Source organism: Elgaria multicarinata, chromosome 7 (genome assembly GCF_023053635.1).
Source record: "Elgaria multicarinata webbii isolate HBS135686 ecotype San Diego chromosome 7, rElgMul1.1.pri, whole genome shotgun sequence".
NCBI lineage: Eukaryota > Metazoa > Chordata > Lepidosauria > Squamata > Anguidae > Elgaria > Elgaria multicarinata.
Genome location: NC_086177.1, coordinates 40,233,114 through 40,253,644, shown reverse-complemented (window position 1 = coordinate 40,253,644; position 20,531 = coordinate 40,233,114). Strand labels below are relative to the sequence as shown.

At 41.5% G+C, this 20,531-nt stretch overlaps 1 protein-coding gene across 1 annotated transcript in view; it reads left to right on the top strand.

The window, feature by feature from the left end:
- Positions 1-18,733, top strand: part of LOC134401270 (cytidine monophosphate-N-acetylneuraminic acid hydroxylase-like) — a 30,591-nt gene extending 11,858 nt beyond the window's left edge. The window contains exons 6-14 of the mRNA XM_063130019.1: positions 938-1,085; positions 3,505-3,586; positions 5,074-5,211; positions 6,841-6,976; positions 10,342-10,485; positions 12,384-12,558; positions 15,729-15,845; positions 16,397-16,512; positions 18,652-18,733. Coding sequence (XP_062986089.1) covers positions 938-1,085; positions 3,505-3,586; positions 5,074-5,211; positions 6,841-6,976; positions 10,342-10,485; positions 12,384-12,558; positions 15,729-15,845; positions 16,397-16,512; positions 18,652-18,733 — 1,138 coding nt within the window. The remainder of the gene's footprint in view (positions 1-937; positions 1,086-3,504; positions 3,587-5,073; positions 5,212-6,840; positions 6,977-10,341; positions 10,486-12,383; positions 12,559-15,728; positions 15,846-16,396; positions 16,513-18,651) is intronic.
- Positions 18,734-20,531: the final 1,798 nt, after the last annotated feature.

The window sequence follows — 20,531 nt, the reverse complement described above, 5'->3', positions numbered from 1 at the left end:
GTGACAAAATATCAAATGCCTATTCCCAGTCTGAGTTTGCAAACATTTAAAAACAGTGCACTGGCAGAGAAAGAATTTATAGGCAAAAATAATCTTTCATATGACAACTGAACTGTTTTACATATAAGGTTATAATCTTAGACTCATCAACATCCAGGATGATCAGGGTTTTGGAAACAAAGCCCTATGAAGAGAGACTAAAAGAACTGGGCATGTTTAGCCTGGAGAAGAGAAGATTGAGGGGAGACATGATAGCACTCTTCAAATACTTAAAAGGTTGTCACACAAGGAGGGCCAGGATCTCTTCTCGATCCTCCCAGAGTGCAGGACACGGAATAACGGGCTCAAGTTAAAGGAAGCCAGATTCCTGCTGGACATCAGAAAAAACTTCCTGACTGTTAGAGCAGTACGACAATGGAATCAGTTACCTAAGGAGGTTGTGGGCTCTCCCACACTAGAGACATTCAAGAGGCAGCTGGACAAGCATCTGTCAGGGATGCTTTAGGGTGGATTCCTGCATTGAGCAGGGGGTTGGACTCGATGGCCTTGTAGGCCCCTTCCAACTCTGCTTTTCTATGATTCTATCATCATCATCATCATCATCATCTCCATTGAACTCATTGGGACTTTACTCTGAGTAGATATGTATAGTTCATGCTGTAATAATGTAATTAAAATACCTGATGTATTGTTGTGGGATTTATTTCAGTAAGTGGAGACAGAGGATCTTACTTCAGGAAAAGGAATGTAAATTTAGCTTGCTTTATTTTGAAACATTGGTTGATATACAGCATAGCATAGTATTTTAATATAGTTGATATGGCACTCTTATTTGAGGGCCTTCCACACTCAACAGTAAATTCATTTGAGGATCAGGCTATTATGTTGGGGATTTCCTAGTTGAGCTTTTTCATGTTTCCCCTTTCCTACTCTCCAGTTACCCTACGCTGAAGAAACTTGCTGAACGGAAGCCAGCTGTGCCCATTTATGTTGGGAAAACAGAGAGGCCTGTGTTCTGGTACCTTGACCAGAGTGGTATAAAGCTCACCAATATTAATATTGTTCCATTTGGAGTTTGGCAACAGGTGTGACATCTTCCTATTTCTCAAGTGATATTTCCTTCCTGGAGTATTTGCTTTGTCCGACAGAAATAATTCAGAAGTGTCTAATCATCAGAGCATGATTAGAACATGACTAAGAAGAAAAGACATTTAAAGTTCTCCCCCCGCCTCAAACATAAATTAAACTTTTCTCCTCCATTTGACTATAATCACAGAATGATACCCTGAATTCCCCATGCGACCAGTACTAGACAATAACAGACGGAGGATTCCTAAATAGAGTGGAAGGTGCGATCCACAATAGAGCTGCTGCAACATTTAAAGCCCTGTTGGCTGAGGCGCAGTTAGGATGGGAGATATGGGGTGGGGTAGTGGCTTTTTTTGGCCAGTTTTCTTTTGTTTTGAAACTTTTCTCCCATGGAAAGAGGTTCCAAAGCAGCCCCTGGAATAGTGTGGTCACTTATGAATAGCCAAAGGAGAGGACATGCACCACCGGAAAAGAGGACAGTGTTTTGCATAAAATTTGTATATGCTAATTTATATGTATAGATGCAAATTTAGAAATTATTATTGTTTAAACAGAAATACAGTATAACTCACCCAGTGTGGAAACCTGTGACCGGGTGACCTCTGTGCCTGTTCAAACTGCTGTTCCTGTGCTAACTATTAATGGACTGCAGTTTTAATTATTCTTTGTCTTTACATTGGAATTGGATAGGACAGCTCTTCAAATAGAAGCCAGGGCCTTGCCTATATGAGGGGAAAGCCCCGAGGTGTCTCCGCAGTAGCGGCACGCTGTTTATATGACGCTGCAGCCATTGCAGAACCATCCCAGGGCTTTCCTTCAAAGATCCGAAATTAAAAGGTCGGGGGCTTACTCTGACTTTTTCCTCTTCCAGCGAGGCAACGGTGCATCCCCAGTCTGTTGGCATCTTCCAACTTTGCATTGGAGACATTTCCCAGCCAATAGCGATCCCTGATTGGTCGCTAGAAAGCCTCCGGTGCAGCTGACAGCTCCCTCTCACTCCCCCCCCCCCCCCGCCTTGCCTCATATTGTGGATCTCGCCCCTCACTCACCAGTACCTTCCTGTAAGTGCTGGCAAGTGCCCTGGCAAAGCGAGGGGCAGCAGCGCCGCACTGGGGGCCACGGAGGGGAGAGGCGGGGTTGCCACTTCTCCAGCCACCTGTGTGGGCAGATCAGCCTGTGTCCTCCCACTAGGCTGATGCCAGGCTGGGGCTGCTGCCTTGTCCGGGCCAGGAAGTGCGTCACCTTGGCTCTGCTGCTGATCTGCGTGGTGAAGAGCCTTGCAGTGCCCACCAGTCCGGAATGGACTACAGTCCACCCCATCCTCCACCACACTTGCGCTCCTTGCCGTGGGGACTACCTGGCATGAGAGCAAGTGCGGGATAGTGGAGGCTCAAGGTGCCTCGTATAGACCCACCCTGTGTGTCTTGCAAACTTCCCAAAAATGAGAAATTGCTTTATATTACTTTCCCAGAGCAGTGGCTGCCCAAAAATTGAGAAGAAGATTCATAGAGGTCAATATGGTGAAGTAGTATTAACTTTTACATCTATGGTCCTTTTAATGTAAATTCTTAATGTCTTATTTTAATTCTTTGTATCAAAATTAACTTTTACATATTTGTGGGCACCTTTTAATGAAAACCTTTTTAGTATCTTTTTGTATTTTATTCCCTTGTATTGTAAAGTTTTTGTTTGTGTTTACCTATGCATGTGTAAAGTTGATATGACCATGATGGTTGAAACAACAAATAAACAATTACAGATCATGTGTGTAAGAGGAGCATTGATCATGTGACACCAATTTATGTTGGTGAATGGGCTAGATGAGGTCAATAAATCCTGACAAGATGGAGACACTGTAGATTGATGGTTTCCAGATCTGGGAATTGGATAGGTGAGCTTCCTGACATGGGATTGCACTCTCCCGGAGGGAGCAGGTACATAGCTTCCCATTCTACATGTAGAAGCAAACTAAAACAATAGCTGAATCTTGCCTTCACCACCATTGAGGGCAACAGGCTAACTTAGGGGGGTGCAGGACAGGCTGCATAGCAGCAACAGTTCTGGCTACCAACAACTCACTGCTACCTCCCACCCCACCCAGCATCTGCCATCTGAAGCAGCCGCCTCTCTCTGCCTAATAATAGGGCCGGCCCTGCATTATGTCCCACTTAGTCTTTTTTTTTCCTAAAACAAAATGGCCCAAAGTTGGCTTGCAGTCCTAAAGATAACAAAATGGAAGGATAAAAATTGTTTGTCTTCATATATAGCGTGGAGATAAAAGGGAAACTGTACTATATTGGATTTCAACAACACCTTCTATAGAAATAAATGCTGTTTTCCTAGGACAGAAATAGAATGAATGTCCATGTTAACATGAAATAACTCATAGTAATATGTGGTCTCATTTATTTCAAGGTGGACCAGAATCTTAGATTCATGATATTGATGGATGGTGTTCATCCAGAAATGGATACTTGCATCATTGTTGAATATAAAGGTATGTGAATGTAACAGTAATTAGTCTTTTTTCCCCCCTTTCAAATAAAAACCTGATATAATTCAAAGCCTTTGTACAACTTAGCACAGTTGTTCTATTTTCCATGTTTGACCTATTTTGATTTTATTGATCCCCATGTAAAGAAAAACAATTCTTTCTCCTTTATAGTTCAGAGGTTTTCCAACAAAAGGTTCATCTTGTGTGTGTTTTTAATGATGTAATGCATTGCAATAGCCTTCCCCTCCAAATTTTGATATGTTTGTTTGATTTCATACCATGGATTGTACAGGCATAGCAACCAATATGGACTATTAGACTCTATCCTATGCACATGTTCTAGCACATTAGGATCAGGCCATAAATAATTGCATTAAAGATGAGTCATAAATGAAAAAAAGCTCAGTTCCCAAACCAATTCTACCAGATTGTACAGACAAATCCAATGTATTTCTTCTGAAATCCAGAATAATAAAATCTGATGCAATCACCTATTAGATGACGATGAATTAACTTTTAAGAAGACAAAATGGAAATGAATATCAAAAATACAAGAGCATTTGGGAAAATACTCAAAACTGCCCAAATGTGCAAATGACAAAATTTGTACTTGTTCAATAACAGAGAAATAGATCTTCTATTCCTGCCACCCCTGCAGTGTGGCTCAAAATCCTGCCTAACCAGCAGCCATATAGTGCGTCAGTGATCAGGATAGCTGTCAAGCAAGAAATCACAAGAAAGTCAGCAATATTAGGGTAGGAACTACGCTACTGGTTTGTAATGGTATTGACAACTGTTGGGGGCCCTGACACATTCCATATGCCATTTTCAAACTGCTTCCAAAGTGTTATATCCTCTGGAAGTGGTTTGAAAATGCTTCCAAAGTGGTTTGGTGTAGCTCTGGCATAGATATTGTTTTAGCACTGACTAGGCCCGAGTTGACAGCTTTATAGCTGGCACTGTGGGCCCACCCCCTGCTGGCCTGTGCTGGAGCACATGAGCAATCTGGCTTCCTGCTCTTGGATGGGATTCAGAGATAGCTGACCTTATGTTCTCAGGTATAGTGCTTCTCTGGTTCAGTTTTCTGTTCAAACTTATTACATCTATGCTCCTGGAGTCCTGTGTATGATCTTGGGCCTGAAGCAGAGGGAGGGGTGGTGGTGGGACTAGACATGGTGCATTGGTTTCTGCAGGCCTGTGGCCTTCACCAGTAAGGTATCTTCCAGAGTGGTGATCTCTAGATTGGTATCTGGTAAGTCTTCTATTGGTATTGATATCTGCTGACTCCCCTTGAACCCTGTAAGTACTGGTGGTAGTATAGGATCATCATCCTCTTCCCTGGCTTCATCCAGTTCTGGAGTGAACCTGCCAAAAGGGTAGTGGAACACGTCAATAGAACCTTTATTGGATTTCTCCTCTTCACCCAATAAGCAATTAGTGGATAGCATAATGACATTTGAGATATTAATTGTATATCTATTTTTGTATAGGGCATAAAATCCTAAATACAGTGGACTGCACAAGGCCTAATGGCGGAAAGCTTCCCGAGAAAGTTGACCTTATGATGAGTGACTTTGCAGGTGGAGCATCAGGATTCCCAATGACATTCAGTGGAGGAAAATTCACGGGTAATAAAACAATACCTTAATTTAGTTATTTTAGAATATTTTGAAGCCTCCATTGGTCAATGCACTCATTCTAAGCCAATATGCTTATTTCGTGAGAGACAAATGAAAGCCAAAAAGCAAAATACACTGTAATCCCTTACATTGACAAGGGAGAGGGACCTTTGTACAAAGAGATTTTTGGTACCTGAGGTGGAAATAAACTTTCCTTTTGAAACTGCATCCGGATGCCTTTTTATTTGATTTAATTGGGTTGTAATCCACAATTAAATACAAATTGACATTGGTAGCTACTTCACTACCAATTAGACTTAATGTTTTAGAATTGGAATTGGCTGCTGTCGCACCTTAACAAAAATAGCTATTGGTGTCTATCTTCCCACTTACTGCCTTTCCTGGAGGAGTCAAGTGTCCAGGCCAGATTGTCTGAGAGACATCCTTCCAAACCAATTCTGGCATCAATTGCTTCTGGTTGATGTTGATCTTGGTTGATTTCTTCTTGACAAGCAGCAGCTGCCTCTGCCTGTACATTTGGCTTCAGAGCATCTTAAGACAACTGAGGCCTACTCATCAATCTGTATCCAATCTTATGACACAGCAGAACAGTAACTGTGATGGAAATTGACACTGACCTTACTGAATATACCTGTAGTGTCTATTTTGTAGACACTACACTTCTTATACTGTCATTGCCAGGTAGCAAGACTAGAGAATTCTTTAACCTTAAGTTTATATTAGTTAATGAAACATGAAAAGAGGATCTTAAAAACCCCTACCCCTGACACGAGTCCCAATGCGGAATTAAAGTAATGTCTACTCTAGAGTGACCATATAAAAAGGAGGACAGGGCTCCTGTATCTTTAATAGTTGCATAGAAAAGGGAATTTCAGTAGATGTCATTCGTATACATGCAGCACCTGGTGAAATTCCCTGTTGTTCATCGCAACAGTTAAAGCTGCAGGAGCTCTGCCCTCTTTTGTAGAGTGTCCAGAGACAAAGGAGGGTAGGACTCCTGCAGCTTTAACTGTTGTGATGAAGAGGGAATTTCACCAGGTGCTGCGTGCATACAAATGACGCCAACTGAAATTCTCTGTTCTATGCAACTGTTAAAGATACAGGAGCCCTGCCCTCCTTTCATATCATCACTCTAGTAATGTCTGTTTTCACTGCACCTACTGCCTGTTGAAACCAATGGAAATGAAGAGTGCCTCTTTGACTGGTCCAGCCTGGGTCTTTTGGAAGCCTTTGCAGGGAAGTGCAAAATCAGCCCCTGTACCCACAATGAAGCAGACAAACAATTGTTTCACTATCAATATATATATAAAAAAAAACACTAGGTGACAATAATGGCAATAAATGGTCTGTGTGCGTTGGTCTAAAGAGCTTGTTGAAAGGCTCCAGTTCTGGCATTTGCTTTCATGCCATCTTTCTGTTTTCCTCTCCTAATGTTAGCAAGACAGATTCCCTCCACACTCCTATTTCCTTCACTTTTCATTTTCTTCTTGTCCTGATTTCTCTTACTCTGCTTAAAGCGTGTGAGAGGAATAATAACAACAAATGCATATATTAAAATCCTTGTAGAGCAAATAAGATGCTTTCCTGATAGATCTGATAAGTACTTTTGCTTTTCAGAGGAATGGAAAGCAGATTTTATCACAAGGGAAAGGAAGAAGTTGCTGAATTACAAGGCCCAGTTGGTTGCTGACCTGAAGCCAAAAATCTATTGTCCTTTTGCAGGATATTTTGTTGAAGCTCATCATTCTGACAGGTACTGTGTTCTGGTTCACTCACAACACACTGCATGTATTATAGCAGTTTTCTACCAATACCGTAAGGTCAGGGAACTGTCTGGGTGCAATGTCTGTGCCTAGTGTCATCAAGAGCACTGGTGCCATCTAAAAAACAATTGCTTCCAAGTCAGAGGCATTTTATTTCATAGTAAGTACAGGAAATTTGCCTTGTAGGTGAGAAAGAATCCTGCAAGTAAGCACAAAAGGTACAGTGGGTGGCTATGGTGGGGGAGGCCTCAGTGGTAGTGCCCTGGTATTGGGATGCTCTCCCCAGAGAGGCTTGCCTGGTTCCCGACCACCACCCTGTTGTCTTCCACCAGGCTTTTAAGCTTTTACTGGTGTGTTTTGTTCTGTCTTGCATATTATTTTATACTGTTCTTTTATACTATTATTTTATGCATTTATACAGAAATGTATGCAGTGAATCCAACATTTTAAAAAAGAAAAGCAGCCTCAGAGGCTTTGCGTTTTGGCAGAGCAATAGTGAAGAGAGGGAGTGATTCACCCCTTTCTATATTGGCTGTTTTTGAGCTCAGAATGCTTTTCCCCATCAGGTCTTTCTCCCCATGCAGCTTTCAGTTGCTTTGGATAAGGGAGCAGTTTTATTTTTGATATAATTCCTGACTTTTATGAGTAAGGTTTATACACTGCCCAAACAACTATTAGAATATAATATAATATAATTATATTAGAATATAATTCTATAAGGACCTGATGGGGAAAAGCATTCTAAGCTGAAAAACAGCCAACATAGAAAGAGCAAATCACCAAAACTCACAGCCTCTGAGGCTGTTAGGGTTTTTTTTTTTCTTTTGAAACAGAGTGACACAGTGGATTCACCCTTTAAACCTATGAGCTGGAACAAATTTCTTACACTATGTTTAAGGATGAGTAGCTTTACTTTTTCATATTAGCAGCATATGAACAACTTGTATTCCTTTCATACATACAGTTCTAAATTACATTCTTTTCCTCTGCAAAGAATCCTTTTTCCTTCTTTCCTTTGTAAAAGTCTTTCTTGAATACCTTCAGGCTGAACTTGCTTGAGGTCTTCGTTCTTGCAGCCACCGAACGACTAGATAACAGCTTCCCAAACAAACTCCCACAGCAGCATGTACATTCCACCTCCTATTCACTTCCGCCCCACAACTCTGTTTGAGACACTCCCCTATTTAAATGGTTAACAGGCTGACACTGAATGATTCAGCGTTTCTTGTGCCTTAATTTTAAACACCTGCTTTTAGATTGGTTCAATCTTTTGCCTAATTCATTCTTCAGTGAATTTATTCTTTGTAAAATTACACATACAATACAAATACTAACAGAGGCTGCTTTTCTTTTTTAAAATGTTGGATTCACTGCATGCATTTCTATATAATTTGTAGTTTCCCCTTTACTTCCTAGTAATGTGCTTAGATTGAAGCCTAAGAGGTAGAACCTTAAATAGTGCTGAAATTGAAATCTTCATCTTTTTTTTCATAATTTGCATCATGCACAGAATATACCAATTTATTATCAATCTGCATTGAGTTGGGGCAGTTTGTGGATTTTCTGTATTTTTAAGTGGCACAAATTACAACTGAATTTGGGCAAAATGCAGCAAAAAATGTTAAAATATGCAGATTTGCTGAAATTATGCAAATTGTGACTGAATTTGTGCAACGCTGCATTTGCACCAATTACAGATCACCACAATAAATGTATGCAAAAATTCAGGCTCAACCCACAAATGCAAACTGAGTTGGGCACATCATGGAAAAGAAATTGATTTCATAGCAACAGACATCCCTAGCCCAGGGGAAGGGGGTGCTGTAAGACTGTGCTGATTGTCTGTTCTGGGCCACATTGGGCAAAGCAGGGACCACATCAGGACCTTGGATAGCACATTGCAAGAATGTGTTTTCCCAATAAAGGACTACAGTCAACAGCCCCTAAGAAGGCTGGTGGAGCCTGGTGTTTCAATGGTTCTACAGCTGATAGATGCTGACTGTGAGTATTAAAGGCCCTGTATCTTTTTTGTGGCCTCATGTTTCCATATAGTTGAGCGACATGAGAAACTGCAGGGGAGTCATTGTCAGATGGGAAGGATCGTATACAAGAAAGGCTCCCTATGAAGTGGAGTGATCTGAGACCCATTTGAATCCAAGTTCTCCTCGGACTAATGCTCAGTCTCAGAACCAGGCACATGACAATAGGTGCCCTCCCTCCTGAATATAGAAGGCAACTTCTGCTCAAGGAAAAGCTGGGTTATATATTACATTAGTTTGCTTTTTAAAAAAAAATCAAATCCAAGAGGTTCTTCCATTTGCACAAGAGCTTACACCAGAGGCTGCACGTATCTTTTCCAGCTAGGCCTTGGGGATCACAGGGAAAGTTAAATAAGGCCATTACAGGAAAAATCTCTTCTAGAAAGGTCATACTCAATAGAGTCACAGTAAGCAAGGTCCCAGCAGATAAAGTCAAGTCTGAGATAGGGATGTTGGAGAAATCTGCAGTGGATTCAAATGAGTTCGAATTTCTATGAATCCGACCTGTGGATTCCACAATGGATCAGCTTTTCCCAAATCACACAGATTACATGAATTTGCAGAGTGATTTTTCAGTGGAGGGGGCAGGATTTGCCCTAATTAGCACTAATGGAAATTAGCCCAAGCAGAATTAAATTTTGGTTTAAAAAAATCCTATTTCATAAACAAGCAGAAAATGGAACAAAAGATGCCTGACAATCCGTGAAACACAGATAGAATGGATTTAACAAAATCTGTAAATCCCTAGTCTAGGATCGTGCAGCACAGTTTGGATACATTCATATTCATGCAGGCATTATCAGAACCACACAAAACTCCTCATGAGCTCTATTGTGAGTAGTGGAGGAATGTTGCTTCAGCAAAGAGCTGAAGCCATCTGGAACCATATGAAGGCTGGCATGTGAGCCCATTCTTTCCAGAGGAGCTTGCTGCATTCTTTAAAGGGCCCTTGGCTGGTTCTGCACCTAGGGTATTTTATAAGGATGTGGAGATGGAGGAGACTCATTCCCAGACTCCATGGATGGCAGAACGCCCACAACCCTGGCTAGGAGGGCACAGAGGAAGCAGCTGAAGGTTCCTCCATGAGTGGACAGCCTGTATCTGTTCCTTATCTGAGTCCTTCTTGGAGCATAGAGGCCCAGGCTCTGGGGCCATGACAGCACAATTTCTTGCAAAAGAAGAAGCCTGCAAGCTGCTATAGAACCTACCTATTTGCAAAAGCAAATAGTGCTACTAGTGACTATTTTCTTTCCACCCATGATTCTTTCTCTCCAACCTTATGAAAACCGTGAATTGTGTCTCTTTTCTTAACCTAGTTATATCAAAGACACCAACCTTAAAAATGACCCAGATGAGTTGAACAGACGAATTAAAAACAAATGCAGTGGAGTTTCGACATGGACACCAAAACCTGGAGCCACTTTGGATTTAGGAAGGATTCTCAAAGATCCAAGCGACAGGTGATTCTAACTTTTAAAATAATAACTGTATATTGATTTTATATAATAATGTTTCAAAAGTTTAAATGCAAGCAAGCCCTTCTGCTGAACTGCTTTACAGCTGTGGGCAGGGAAAGTACCCTCAGAAAGCTGAGAGGTCCATCTAGTTCAGTGTTGTCTATTCTAACTGGCAGCAGCTTCGATCTTACAAGGATCTTTGCAGCTGTACTACCTGGTGGTGTCAGGGACTGAAGCTGGGATATTCTGCATGCAAGCATTGGTTGTAACCAATGTTAGTCTAACTTCAGTCCCATTCATTTCAACAGATATACTCTAAGTAGGGCTAGATCTACATTACTGCTTTACAGCGGTATTGAAGTGCCCTAATAATTCTTGGGGCACAATCCACATACTGCTTCCATAGTGTTATTTCCTGCTTTTTAATTCCACATTCGTAATGGTTTGGCTGTAGGTCTGATACAACCAGTGTTGTTTATCATTGAGTTGGGAAGCACTCAGTGGTTTCTGTCTGACCACTGTGAGAAACAGAAAACTGCCCTTTGGTCCAGTCCAGCAAGCTGGTTCAATTCTTAATGCTTCCCAGAACAAAATATCCTCCTGCAAGTAGAAAACTATCGGGGTCAGGGAACCAAGGGTTTGGTTAAGCAAAGGCTTTATCACTTGCTTTTGCTGATTGCATACACTAGCTCTTAGTTTTGTTTTGAATAATTGTATAACACTATAAAGTAAAATTTACAGTACTTTACATTTTAAAATGTGCATACAGAAGTATGGGAAATATATGCATCTATTGAAGGGGTGCAGAACCTCAATCCGAGGGACCAATCCGTCCCTCAGGGGTTCTTCATAGGGCCACATCCTTTCTCCTGATGGCCTATCATTTGCTGGTTTCCCGGGTTTTGTCCATTTGTCGTAACCCCTCCCCCATTGTAAAAGGTTGAGATGCCTCTCCTAAGGCTTAGTTACTGGCAGTAAGGGATTTAAGCTAAAATATGCAGATACTTTTGACCCTGCCTCTTTTGCCTTTCCCCCCAGCATTTTTGCTTGTGGCTTCACCCACCACTGGAATGTGCCCCCCCCCCACCAAGAGCTTTTGCGAAATGGGATTTGGGGCTTCAGGGTGAAAATGGTTCAACACTCCTGATTTAGGGGCTGCCTTGATGGCACCACATTGGCACCACATCCCCCTAAACCCTACGGTTTCAGGTAATCCCCATGCCAAGGAGGGGGCACAGGATTTCCAGTGGTCTTCTGGGAAGTGGAGCCACCACCCGCCCTCTTCCTGGCTTCCAGCGACCAGTCACCAGGTGCCACCCTCCCAGAACAACCCCCGAATTGGCCATGGAGCAAGGTCAAATGGTTCAAGAGCCAGGGTGAGCTCTCTCCCATCAAAAAAGTCAGGGTGAGTCCCTGACTTTTTATCTGCAGCTTTGCGGAAAAGCCCCCCGCGGTGGCTATGACTCTGTGGCTGCATCATATAACTGACACAGTGCCAATTCGCATCCACCACGGGGCTTCGAGCGCCTATAGACAGCCCCCTAGTTTATTGAGGCAATCAAATGTTACTAGCGATCAGATAGCATAAGCCTCTTTCACTTCAGTGGGCCTTTTGTCAGTAAAGGGAGGAGATTCATCAGCTTGACAGTCTTTTAGCATTCAAAAAAGCTATCAAGACTGATCTCTTCCGGCAGGCCTATCCAGTAGAATTTTAGGATATTTTTAGTATGCTTTTAGGATGTTTTTAACAGTGTATACTATGTTTTTAATCAGTATTTTATGTATTTTATGCATGCTGTTGTTCCCCGCCTCGATCCAATTGGAGAGGCGGGTAAGAAATTGTTGTTGTTGTTGTTTGATAACCTGATTATTACTTACAAACTCTATTTTCTCTCTTTTAGTATGGGAATTGTGGATCCTCCAGCAGGAACAAAAGTTTTCAAAGAATCATGGGACTTTAAACCATACCTATACACTCTTGGATCTGCAGTGGATTATGAGATATTTCTCTATCCTTCCTGGGTGAAAGAATACTATGCTTGGGCTGGGTTTAAAGGCTACAACCTTGTGATAAGGGTAGGTTGGTCTAATCAAGTATTGCTCAAAGGAAAAATAACATTCCATTTTTTCAGCTATTTTAGCAAAAACAATAGACACCTGTAGCACCTTAAAGACTGACAAATGTCAACACGCTAGATTTCGTCAACACCCTAGATTTCATCAAATGGATGAAGTGGACCGTGATAATACTGGAGATATCTGTGAACGTCTGAAATGTAATAACGTTAGTGCTGTTACAGATTAATTTGGTGTTGTCAAATATATTTTCCTACTTTTCAGACATAGACCAATGAATGTGAGAGATGTATTTAAATTGCTATCAAGCTGGGCCATTGCTAGGCCCCAGGTCTCTTATTTATGGCCCTGGTAGGGAGCATCTGACTCATCTCGTTTTTAATCTCATTCACTGCTGCTGGGCATGGCTAAAGCCTGGTGGTTGCAATGGGGAGCCCAAAGCCGGACTTTAGAAAGTGCTCTCCAGAGCATCCACCCTCTAGAGAGTGATGTTGGTCAAGTAAGCTCTTCAGAAAGCAGCTGGCCAAGCCAAAATGCCTGACTCTGACGGGGTCCTTTCTCAGGGCCAGGGATTATGGGAGGGGTGTCCCAGGAGATCTAGCCAATTTGCAGGATCCTTCACAATTTACTTCAAGAGTGAAAATCCTGATAAAATAAAATATGACAAAATTTATGTTAACTTTTCTATCTGATCGGTATATATAAATGCAAAACCATTTTGAGCTCCCTTTTCCTCTGCAAAAATTCAAGAGAAGTCTGTTCACTTTATGAACTGGTGTGGTGTAGTGGTTAGAGTGTTGGACTGGAACTGCGGAGATCTGGATTCAAGACACCAGTTGGCCATGAAGCTCGCTGAGTGACTTTAGGCCAGTCACTGATTCTCAACCTAACCTACCTCACAGGTTGTTATAAGGATGAAATGGTGAGGAGGAGGATTCCCAGCCAACCCCAATTTAAGTGCGGGCAAAAGCAAGACCTTCCTCAGCTGCTCCTCCCACTTACCCCCTCTCATCTCTCCCCTCTGCCCATTTCTCTCTCTCTCTCCTTTTCCTCCCCCCTCCCTGACTCAAGCAGATGCCACTGGGCACCAGGAGGCTGTTCTTGGCTTGCCCTCCTCTCTCCTCCACATGCCTCACTCCTAACTGACTCAAGCAGTGGCAGCAGCTGCCACTGGGTGTGGGTTCCCACCTCCCCCTCTACCGCTGGGCTGAAGGCTCTATGGCAGCCCCAACATCCCATCAAGAGCTGTGCCCTGCCTTCCTCAGTCATCACAGTCACACAGATGGTACAGTCTGAATAGGGATGGAATCTTCATCGTAAGGCTTTTTGCAACATCCGGTTTATCACAATTGGAGACAGAATTTGGATCAGACAGGCAAACAAATTTCTATGTTATTATATTAAAAATGGTGGCCAAGGAGTCTTTCTCGTTAAAGAATGATGGCTTTCCCCCCTCAAACCAGGCTTGGCAAAAGTGTAGACAAAGATGTCAAACATGTAAACGATTGACCTGACGGAACAGCAATCAATAATGTTGAAAATTGCAATAAGGGATATTTAAAAAAAAATTAAAGCACCAAGAATAAACGGGGAGAACAAGAAAAACTGAATAGTTTTTAGGGACTACATAATCAGTCTTCAACTTGTTCTTTAACAAATATATACAATATATTGTGAGTTATTTTGTTACTGTTTATCAGAGCCCATCTACACTTGTCTAGATGAAATGTAACAAGTTGGCAGAGATGACGTCAGCAGTCACGTGATGCTGTTGTTGTTACGTTTCTTCTGACTTTTAAAACTGTTCCACTTTCTGTTAAAATCGTTTTAAAACTAACAATGTGCCCCAACCTTTCGTTGTATTCAATGCCGTCTTTCAAAGTCATGTCTCGTGACCATGGTCTTTGCTTCCTGATTAGGACAAGTGAGGGCTTTTCTAGGGGAGGGAGAGCTGGCACAACGCGACGAGGGGGAGGGGGAGGGAGGGCGGTGAAAGAGGGGACAGAGGCTTAATTTTTTTAAAAAACTGCTTATCTTTCGGGGTGCACATGGCCCCTTTAAGACGCTGCAGGGCTTCCCTCGTCCCTACGCGTCACCCCGCCTCCCTGCCGGCTTATCCCGGCAGGTCTAGCTCAGAGTCACCGGAAGAAGGAGGTTTACTTCAGAGCCGGTATGAGCATAATGAAGAACGTTCTAAAGAAGAGTGTGCCGGGGTAAAACGATAGAAGAAAAGGTATTTCGATTGACTGGGCTCAAGTTGCATTTTGTAACGTAGCAAGGGAGGACGCAACAATGCACTTAAACAACGGTGTAATGAATAGTGTAGATCCTGCCCTAGTGTTATGGAAAAATAACTGATTTCCCACTACTCCCTTCGCCCATCTCTTCTCTCCCGTCCTTCTTCCAAGATCCCTCATTTCCCTTTCCCAAAATGCCACCCTTGGGTGATTTCTAAGTGATTTAGATGAGTAGAATAGACCCCCTACTCCCAGGTAGGAGAGAAAAATCCCATTTACCTATTTGGGTAAGGTTGCTTACTCAGGGGTAAGGACGAGCCCTAGCTGCTGGTTAAATCACCAGGCGCTTGACACACACACACCTCTTATTTCCTTTTCCCCACAGCTCAGTGGGAAACCAGGGAGAGAAATAAGAGGTGGGAAGCTCGCCCATCGAAAGGAATGTTAAGTGCCAAGGGAGGGTGAAGCAGGAAGGTTTCTGCCACGTAGGCAAGGTGGGACAGAAATGTCCCAGGGGACATTGCGAGGGGGGGAACCAGGGAGGGAGTGGTGGACAGGGATTAGTTAAAGACAATGGAATACGTGACAGGAAGGTCCCAGGATTCATTACTAAGGGAATCATGTGATAATGGAGTTTGCAAAGTCAATAGGGTCTCTCACCCATCTGGGCATGTCAAGAAAACAGGGAGGAGGATCAGCTGTGACAATCCGAGCAAGCAACCAATTATTTGCATACAATGTTTCCCCCCTGTATAAAATGAAACATAAACTTCTGTTCCCGGCCTTTTCCCTTACATTGACAAGGGAGAGGGACCTTTGTACAAAGATATTTTTGGTACCTGAGGTGGAAATAATCTTTCCTTTTGAAACTGCATGCAGATGCCTTTTTATTTGATTTAATTGGGTTGTAATCCACAATTTTTCTAACACTAGGTGATAGAAACTGATGATGATTTCAATCCTTTGCCTGGAGGCTACAACTACTTGGTGGATTTTTTGGACTTATCATTCCCAGCAGAGAAACCAAATCGTGACTGTCCATTTGAGGAAGTAAGTTGCATGTTTGCAATACATGTGTACCTTCACATGTTCTCCCCCCCCCCCCCAAAAAAAAACCTGTTACTGCCTGTTAGTGGCCCTGATGCTTTTAGGATGCTTTTAAGGATGTTTTAACAATGTATACTATGTTTTAAATCAGTATTTTATGTATTTTATACTTACTGCTGTTCCCCGCCTCAATCAAAATGGAGAGGTGGGTAAGAAATAACATTATTATTATTATTATTATTATTATTATTATTATTATTATTATTTGTGATATGGCATGAGGGCTTGCTCTTCCAAGATTAAAAAGACCTGAATTGGTCTTTCGATTCTACCTATTGCTTATACCAGTCTTCATCACCCTGGAGCCCTCCAGATATGTTGATTATAACTCCCAGCAACCCCAGCCAGCAGGGCCATGCTTTGCTGAGGCTGATGGGAGTTGTAGTCCAACACATCTCTGGGTGCAAGGTTGCAGAAAGCTGACTTACACTGTGCAGGAAAATAATTGATGCTGGATTTTAGTGTATATATGGCTGTTTTGTCTTTTACTACAGATAAAAGCCCGAGTTAATGTTATGAGGTATGTAGTGATGCATGGATTGCTCTGGGACGATCTGTATATAGGATTCCAAACTCGGCTACAACGTGACCCTGATATATATCATCATCAGTAAGCTCCTTGTTTCTGTTGTTGCCCTTCCAATTGCCAGTTGTCATAAGACTCTGTCTACCATCCCTTGGAAAAACACCTCTAGGTACAGATAATTACAAAGGTGGCAGTTGGCATAGCCCAATTGATTACAATAGTCCCATTTCTTATGCCTCTGGAGTACTAAATAAGCAACTTTTGTGAATAAAAGCCTGTGCTGAAGCAATTCACTTTGTAACTCATAACAGTTATTTATGTATGTAAGATGCAGAGGCTCAGAACATTCCTAAGTGGAGCAGGTGAGGCAATGAAATGATGGAATAACCGCCAGTTCCAAAATGCCAGCCAGGATAGGCAATCTCATCTTTTTACTTCTCTGGTGGATCTTTTAGAGGCAGGGAGTTCTTCCCCATTAGTTTCAATGGGAAGGAAAATACTTAAACCAGGCTTGATTCTGGTGCCTTTGGGAGGAGTAAAGAGGTCATGGATCCAGTGAACTAAGGCTGCCTCCACTCCACTCCTGGAAAACCCCATTTCATGGCCTACCACTGGCAGAAGCTGGCAGATCTTTGTCCACTGTCCATGGGCATACTGGGGGCCACTGGGGCAGATATTCTTACTGCATGTGAACCGCCCAGAGAGCTTTGGCTATGGGGCGGTATACAAATGCAATAAAATAAATAAATAAATTCCTCCCTCTAGTGGGGAATATTTTAAAATAGATAAATACATAGATAGAAGGACAGATATAGTAGTTCATTTTAACAACGGCCTCTATAAACTAAGGTTTCAACAGTTATAATAATATAAAATGCACAAATTTCCTTCAAAAATTTCCCAGCAATTCATAAGGAAGCACAATATCCTGAAACAATCTAAACTGTGCCATTATCCTGAAACAATATAAACAGGGATACAAACATACGTGGTTGTGATGTACTCTTCAGTCCTGGCTATGGCTTCTCCTATGGTTCATGGCGCTGCTCAGATTACTCCTGCTCAACAAAGCCCTGACAGCAACCATCTATCTAAAGCAGCGGTTCTCAACCTGTGGGTCGGGACCCCTTTGGGGGTCGAACGATCCTTTCACAGGGGTCGCCTAAGACCATTGGAAAACACATATTTCCGATGGTCTTAGGAAACTGTATTGACTGAACTATGTCATGTATCATCTTTTGTATTATTAAAGCTATTGTTATGTATTATTTTCATTAGCAAACCATCCCATGACAATGGATCGTGTAGAAAAGAACGAAAATAATTTTATGGTTGGGGGTCACCACAACATGAGGAACTGTATGAAAGGGTCGCGGCATTAGGAAGGTTGAGAACCACTGATCTAAAGTGACTAAAATATCTGCATCTGATTTTTTTTTTTAATGCAAACATAGCTCTGGTAGCTATTTTCCATTCTCCCTAGTGCAAGTTCTGTGTAACCAAAAACTGGCATATTCTTACCACCAAAAAAGCTGGTCCAATAAAATTTAAGGAATTATGAATTTTGTATCTCAGTCTTATGCCTTGTGCATATGCACTAAAATCTGCCATGCGGAAGGCTCCTATAGCTGCAGCCACATAGAGGAAGCAACATAAGGGCTGATAGGACTATGGAGCTTCCTGGTGATCATCTGCATGAGGATATGAAGTTAAGATGGTGTTCAGAACCTGTGTGATCCCATTAGCTCACTAGAGAAGCTGTCATAGGAAGCTGTCATATGCCAAGTTAGATCCATCTAGCTCAGTGTTAGTTACAGTGATAACTCTCCAGGGAGTCAGAGGCCAGATCTACACCAAGCAGGATATAGCACTATGAAAGCGGTGTATGGAATGTGTCATGGTCCCAACAGTTGGCAGTGCACTTCAATACTGCTATAAAGCAGTAGTGTGGCTCCTGCCTCTTATATATTGCTTTCATACCATTTTCATAGTGCTATATCCTGCTTGGTATAGATCTGGCCAGAGAGAGGTGCCAGGGGTTGAACCTGAGATATTTTGCATTCAAAGCATGTTCCCTATCACTGAGCTACAGCCCTTCCCTAAGTTAACTGGGTTAGCTGGGTGGGGCAGATTTTATTGCCTGTCGACTGGGTCATAGAAAATAATTGAAGTTAAATGTAGGTAGTGTCCTTCCATGCATAACTCTTTCTTATATTTTTTAAGGTTTTGGAATCACTTCCAAATAAAACTTCCTCTGACACCACCTGACTGGAAGTCTTTCTTGGCACAACACAAAACAATCTGAAGTAAAAAATGAAAAGGAACTCACTGTGCAGCCAATAATGGAAGTTACAGACAGAAATGCCTCCCTACCAATGCCTCATTTCCTCTTTGATCCTCTATGAGAAAGTGTAATTAAAATGTAATTAAGCAATCTACCATAGTTATTGAATAATTGTTATTTCCTCAAAAAATCATTTATTTTTTAATTTTTTAAAAATTTTTATTTTGATTACATAATACAATTACCACATCAGAAAAATAAAATAAACAAACTTACATCGCTTATAATTCCAAATTATACTTATCTAGTTTCCATAATCACATAACATAACATAAATGCTCCCCACCACCTTCCGGAATCTAATCTTGCTTCCAGAATCTCATAGTTTCTTCCGGTGGTGATTTTCCACCCCCCTTAGAGAATACATATTCTAGGAACTGTTTCCAAATTCCCTCAAATTCATTTACATTTGTTATACCTTTTCTTAACCTTATATTGCATGTCAATTTATCGTTTATAGCTATGTCCCAAATTTCCTTATACCACTCTTCTATATGATAATTTCCCTGCACCTTCCAGTTTCTAGCTATAATTAACCTTGCTGCTGTCAACAAATTAGTTATTACTTCTTTAATCTCTTTATTACACTTTAAAGTACCATATAGTGATAGCAATGCTACCATAGGTGTCTCTTCCAACTCTATTCCCACAATTTTTTTATTTCAATATATACCATTTTCCACAATTTTTGCACACATTTGCATTCCCACCACATATGTAAATACGTTCCTTTCCCTCCACAACCTCTCCAACAATTTGCTGAATTCGTCTTATTTATTCTATTTAATCTCACTAGGGTCAGATACCACCTCCAAACAATTTTGTAATAATTTTCTTTTATTCTCACAGACATATTTCTCAACACTCTTTGTCGCCATATTCCCTCCCAACTCTGCTGTCCTATTTGCACTCTCAAATCAGTTTCCCATACCATCTTCCCCATTCCCCCTATCTCTCCCTTTTCAGCCAATATTCTATAAATTTCACTTGTTAAACCTTTTATCCTTTTATAAAAGGATAAAAAATATCCTTAAAAAATATCCATAAAAAATCATTTATGATGTACACGCACACACACACACACACACACACACACACACACCCCAATCATAGAATCATAGAATAGCAGAGTTGGAAGGGGCCTACAAGGCTATCGAGTCCAATCCCCTGCTCAATGCAGGAATCCACCCTAAAGCATCCCTGACAATCATTTATTTAAATTGATTATTTGAAATCAAGGTGGCATCATCAGCTTTTTTGCTATATGGAAATACGGGTGTAAAACAATTTAAACGTAATTTATCCAATCAAAATATGTCAACTGCACTATACCTTTTATTCTTTGTAAGATAGCTACAAATAAAATGGAAAAATGAATCCTATTTCATAAAGGTTGTCTGTTTTCATTGCTTCCTGTAGGGAATGAAGATATAGCTGCTGGAAGAAAGATATCAACTGGGTATTTTCATGCAATTAAAAGTAAACCATTTAGCAGACTTGCTGGTTCATGTTTTTAGTATATAGTGAAACCAGTATACAGTCTCTCACTGAAGGCCAAATTCTGATCATGTGTCTGTGTAAGCTTTACATCAGAATCATTCCTAGCAGGATTAAAAACATCACCACACAGGATGGATGTATAGAGCTTGAGTTCTTTCCCACAGCCCCTTGAAAAAGCCAACTAAATCCATGGCATTTAGTAAATACAAGATGAGATGCCAAAGTCAAATAACAATAACAATAAAAGACCCACAGGTAA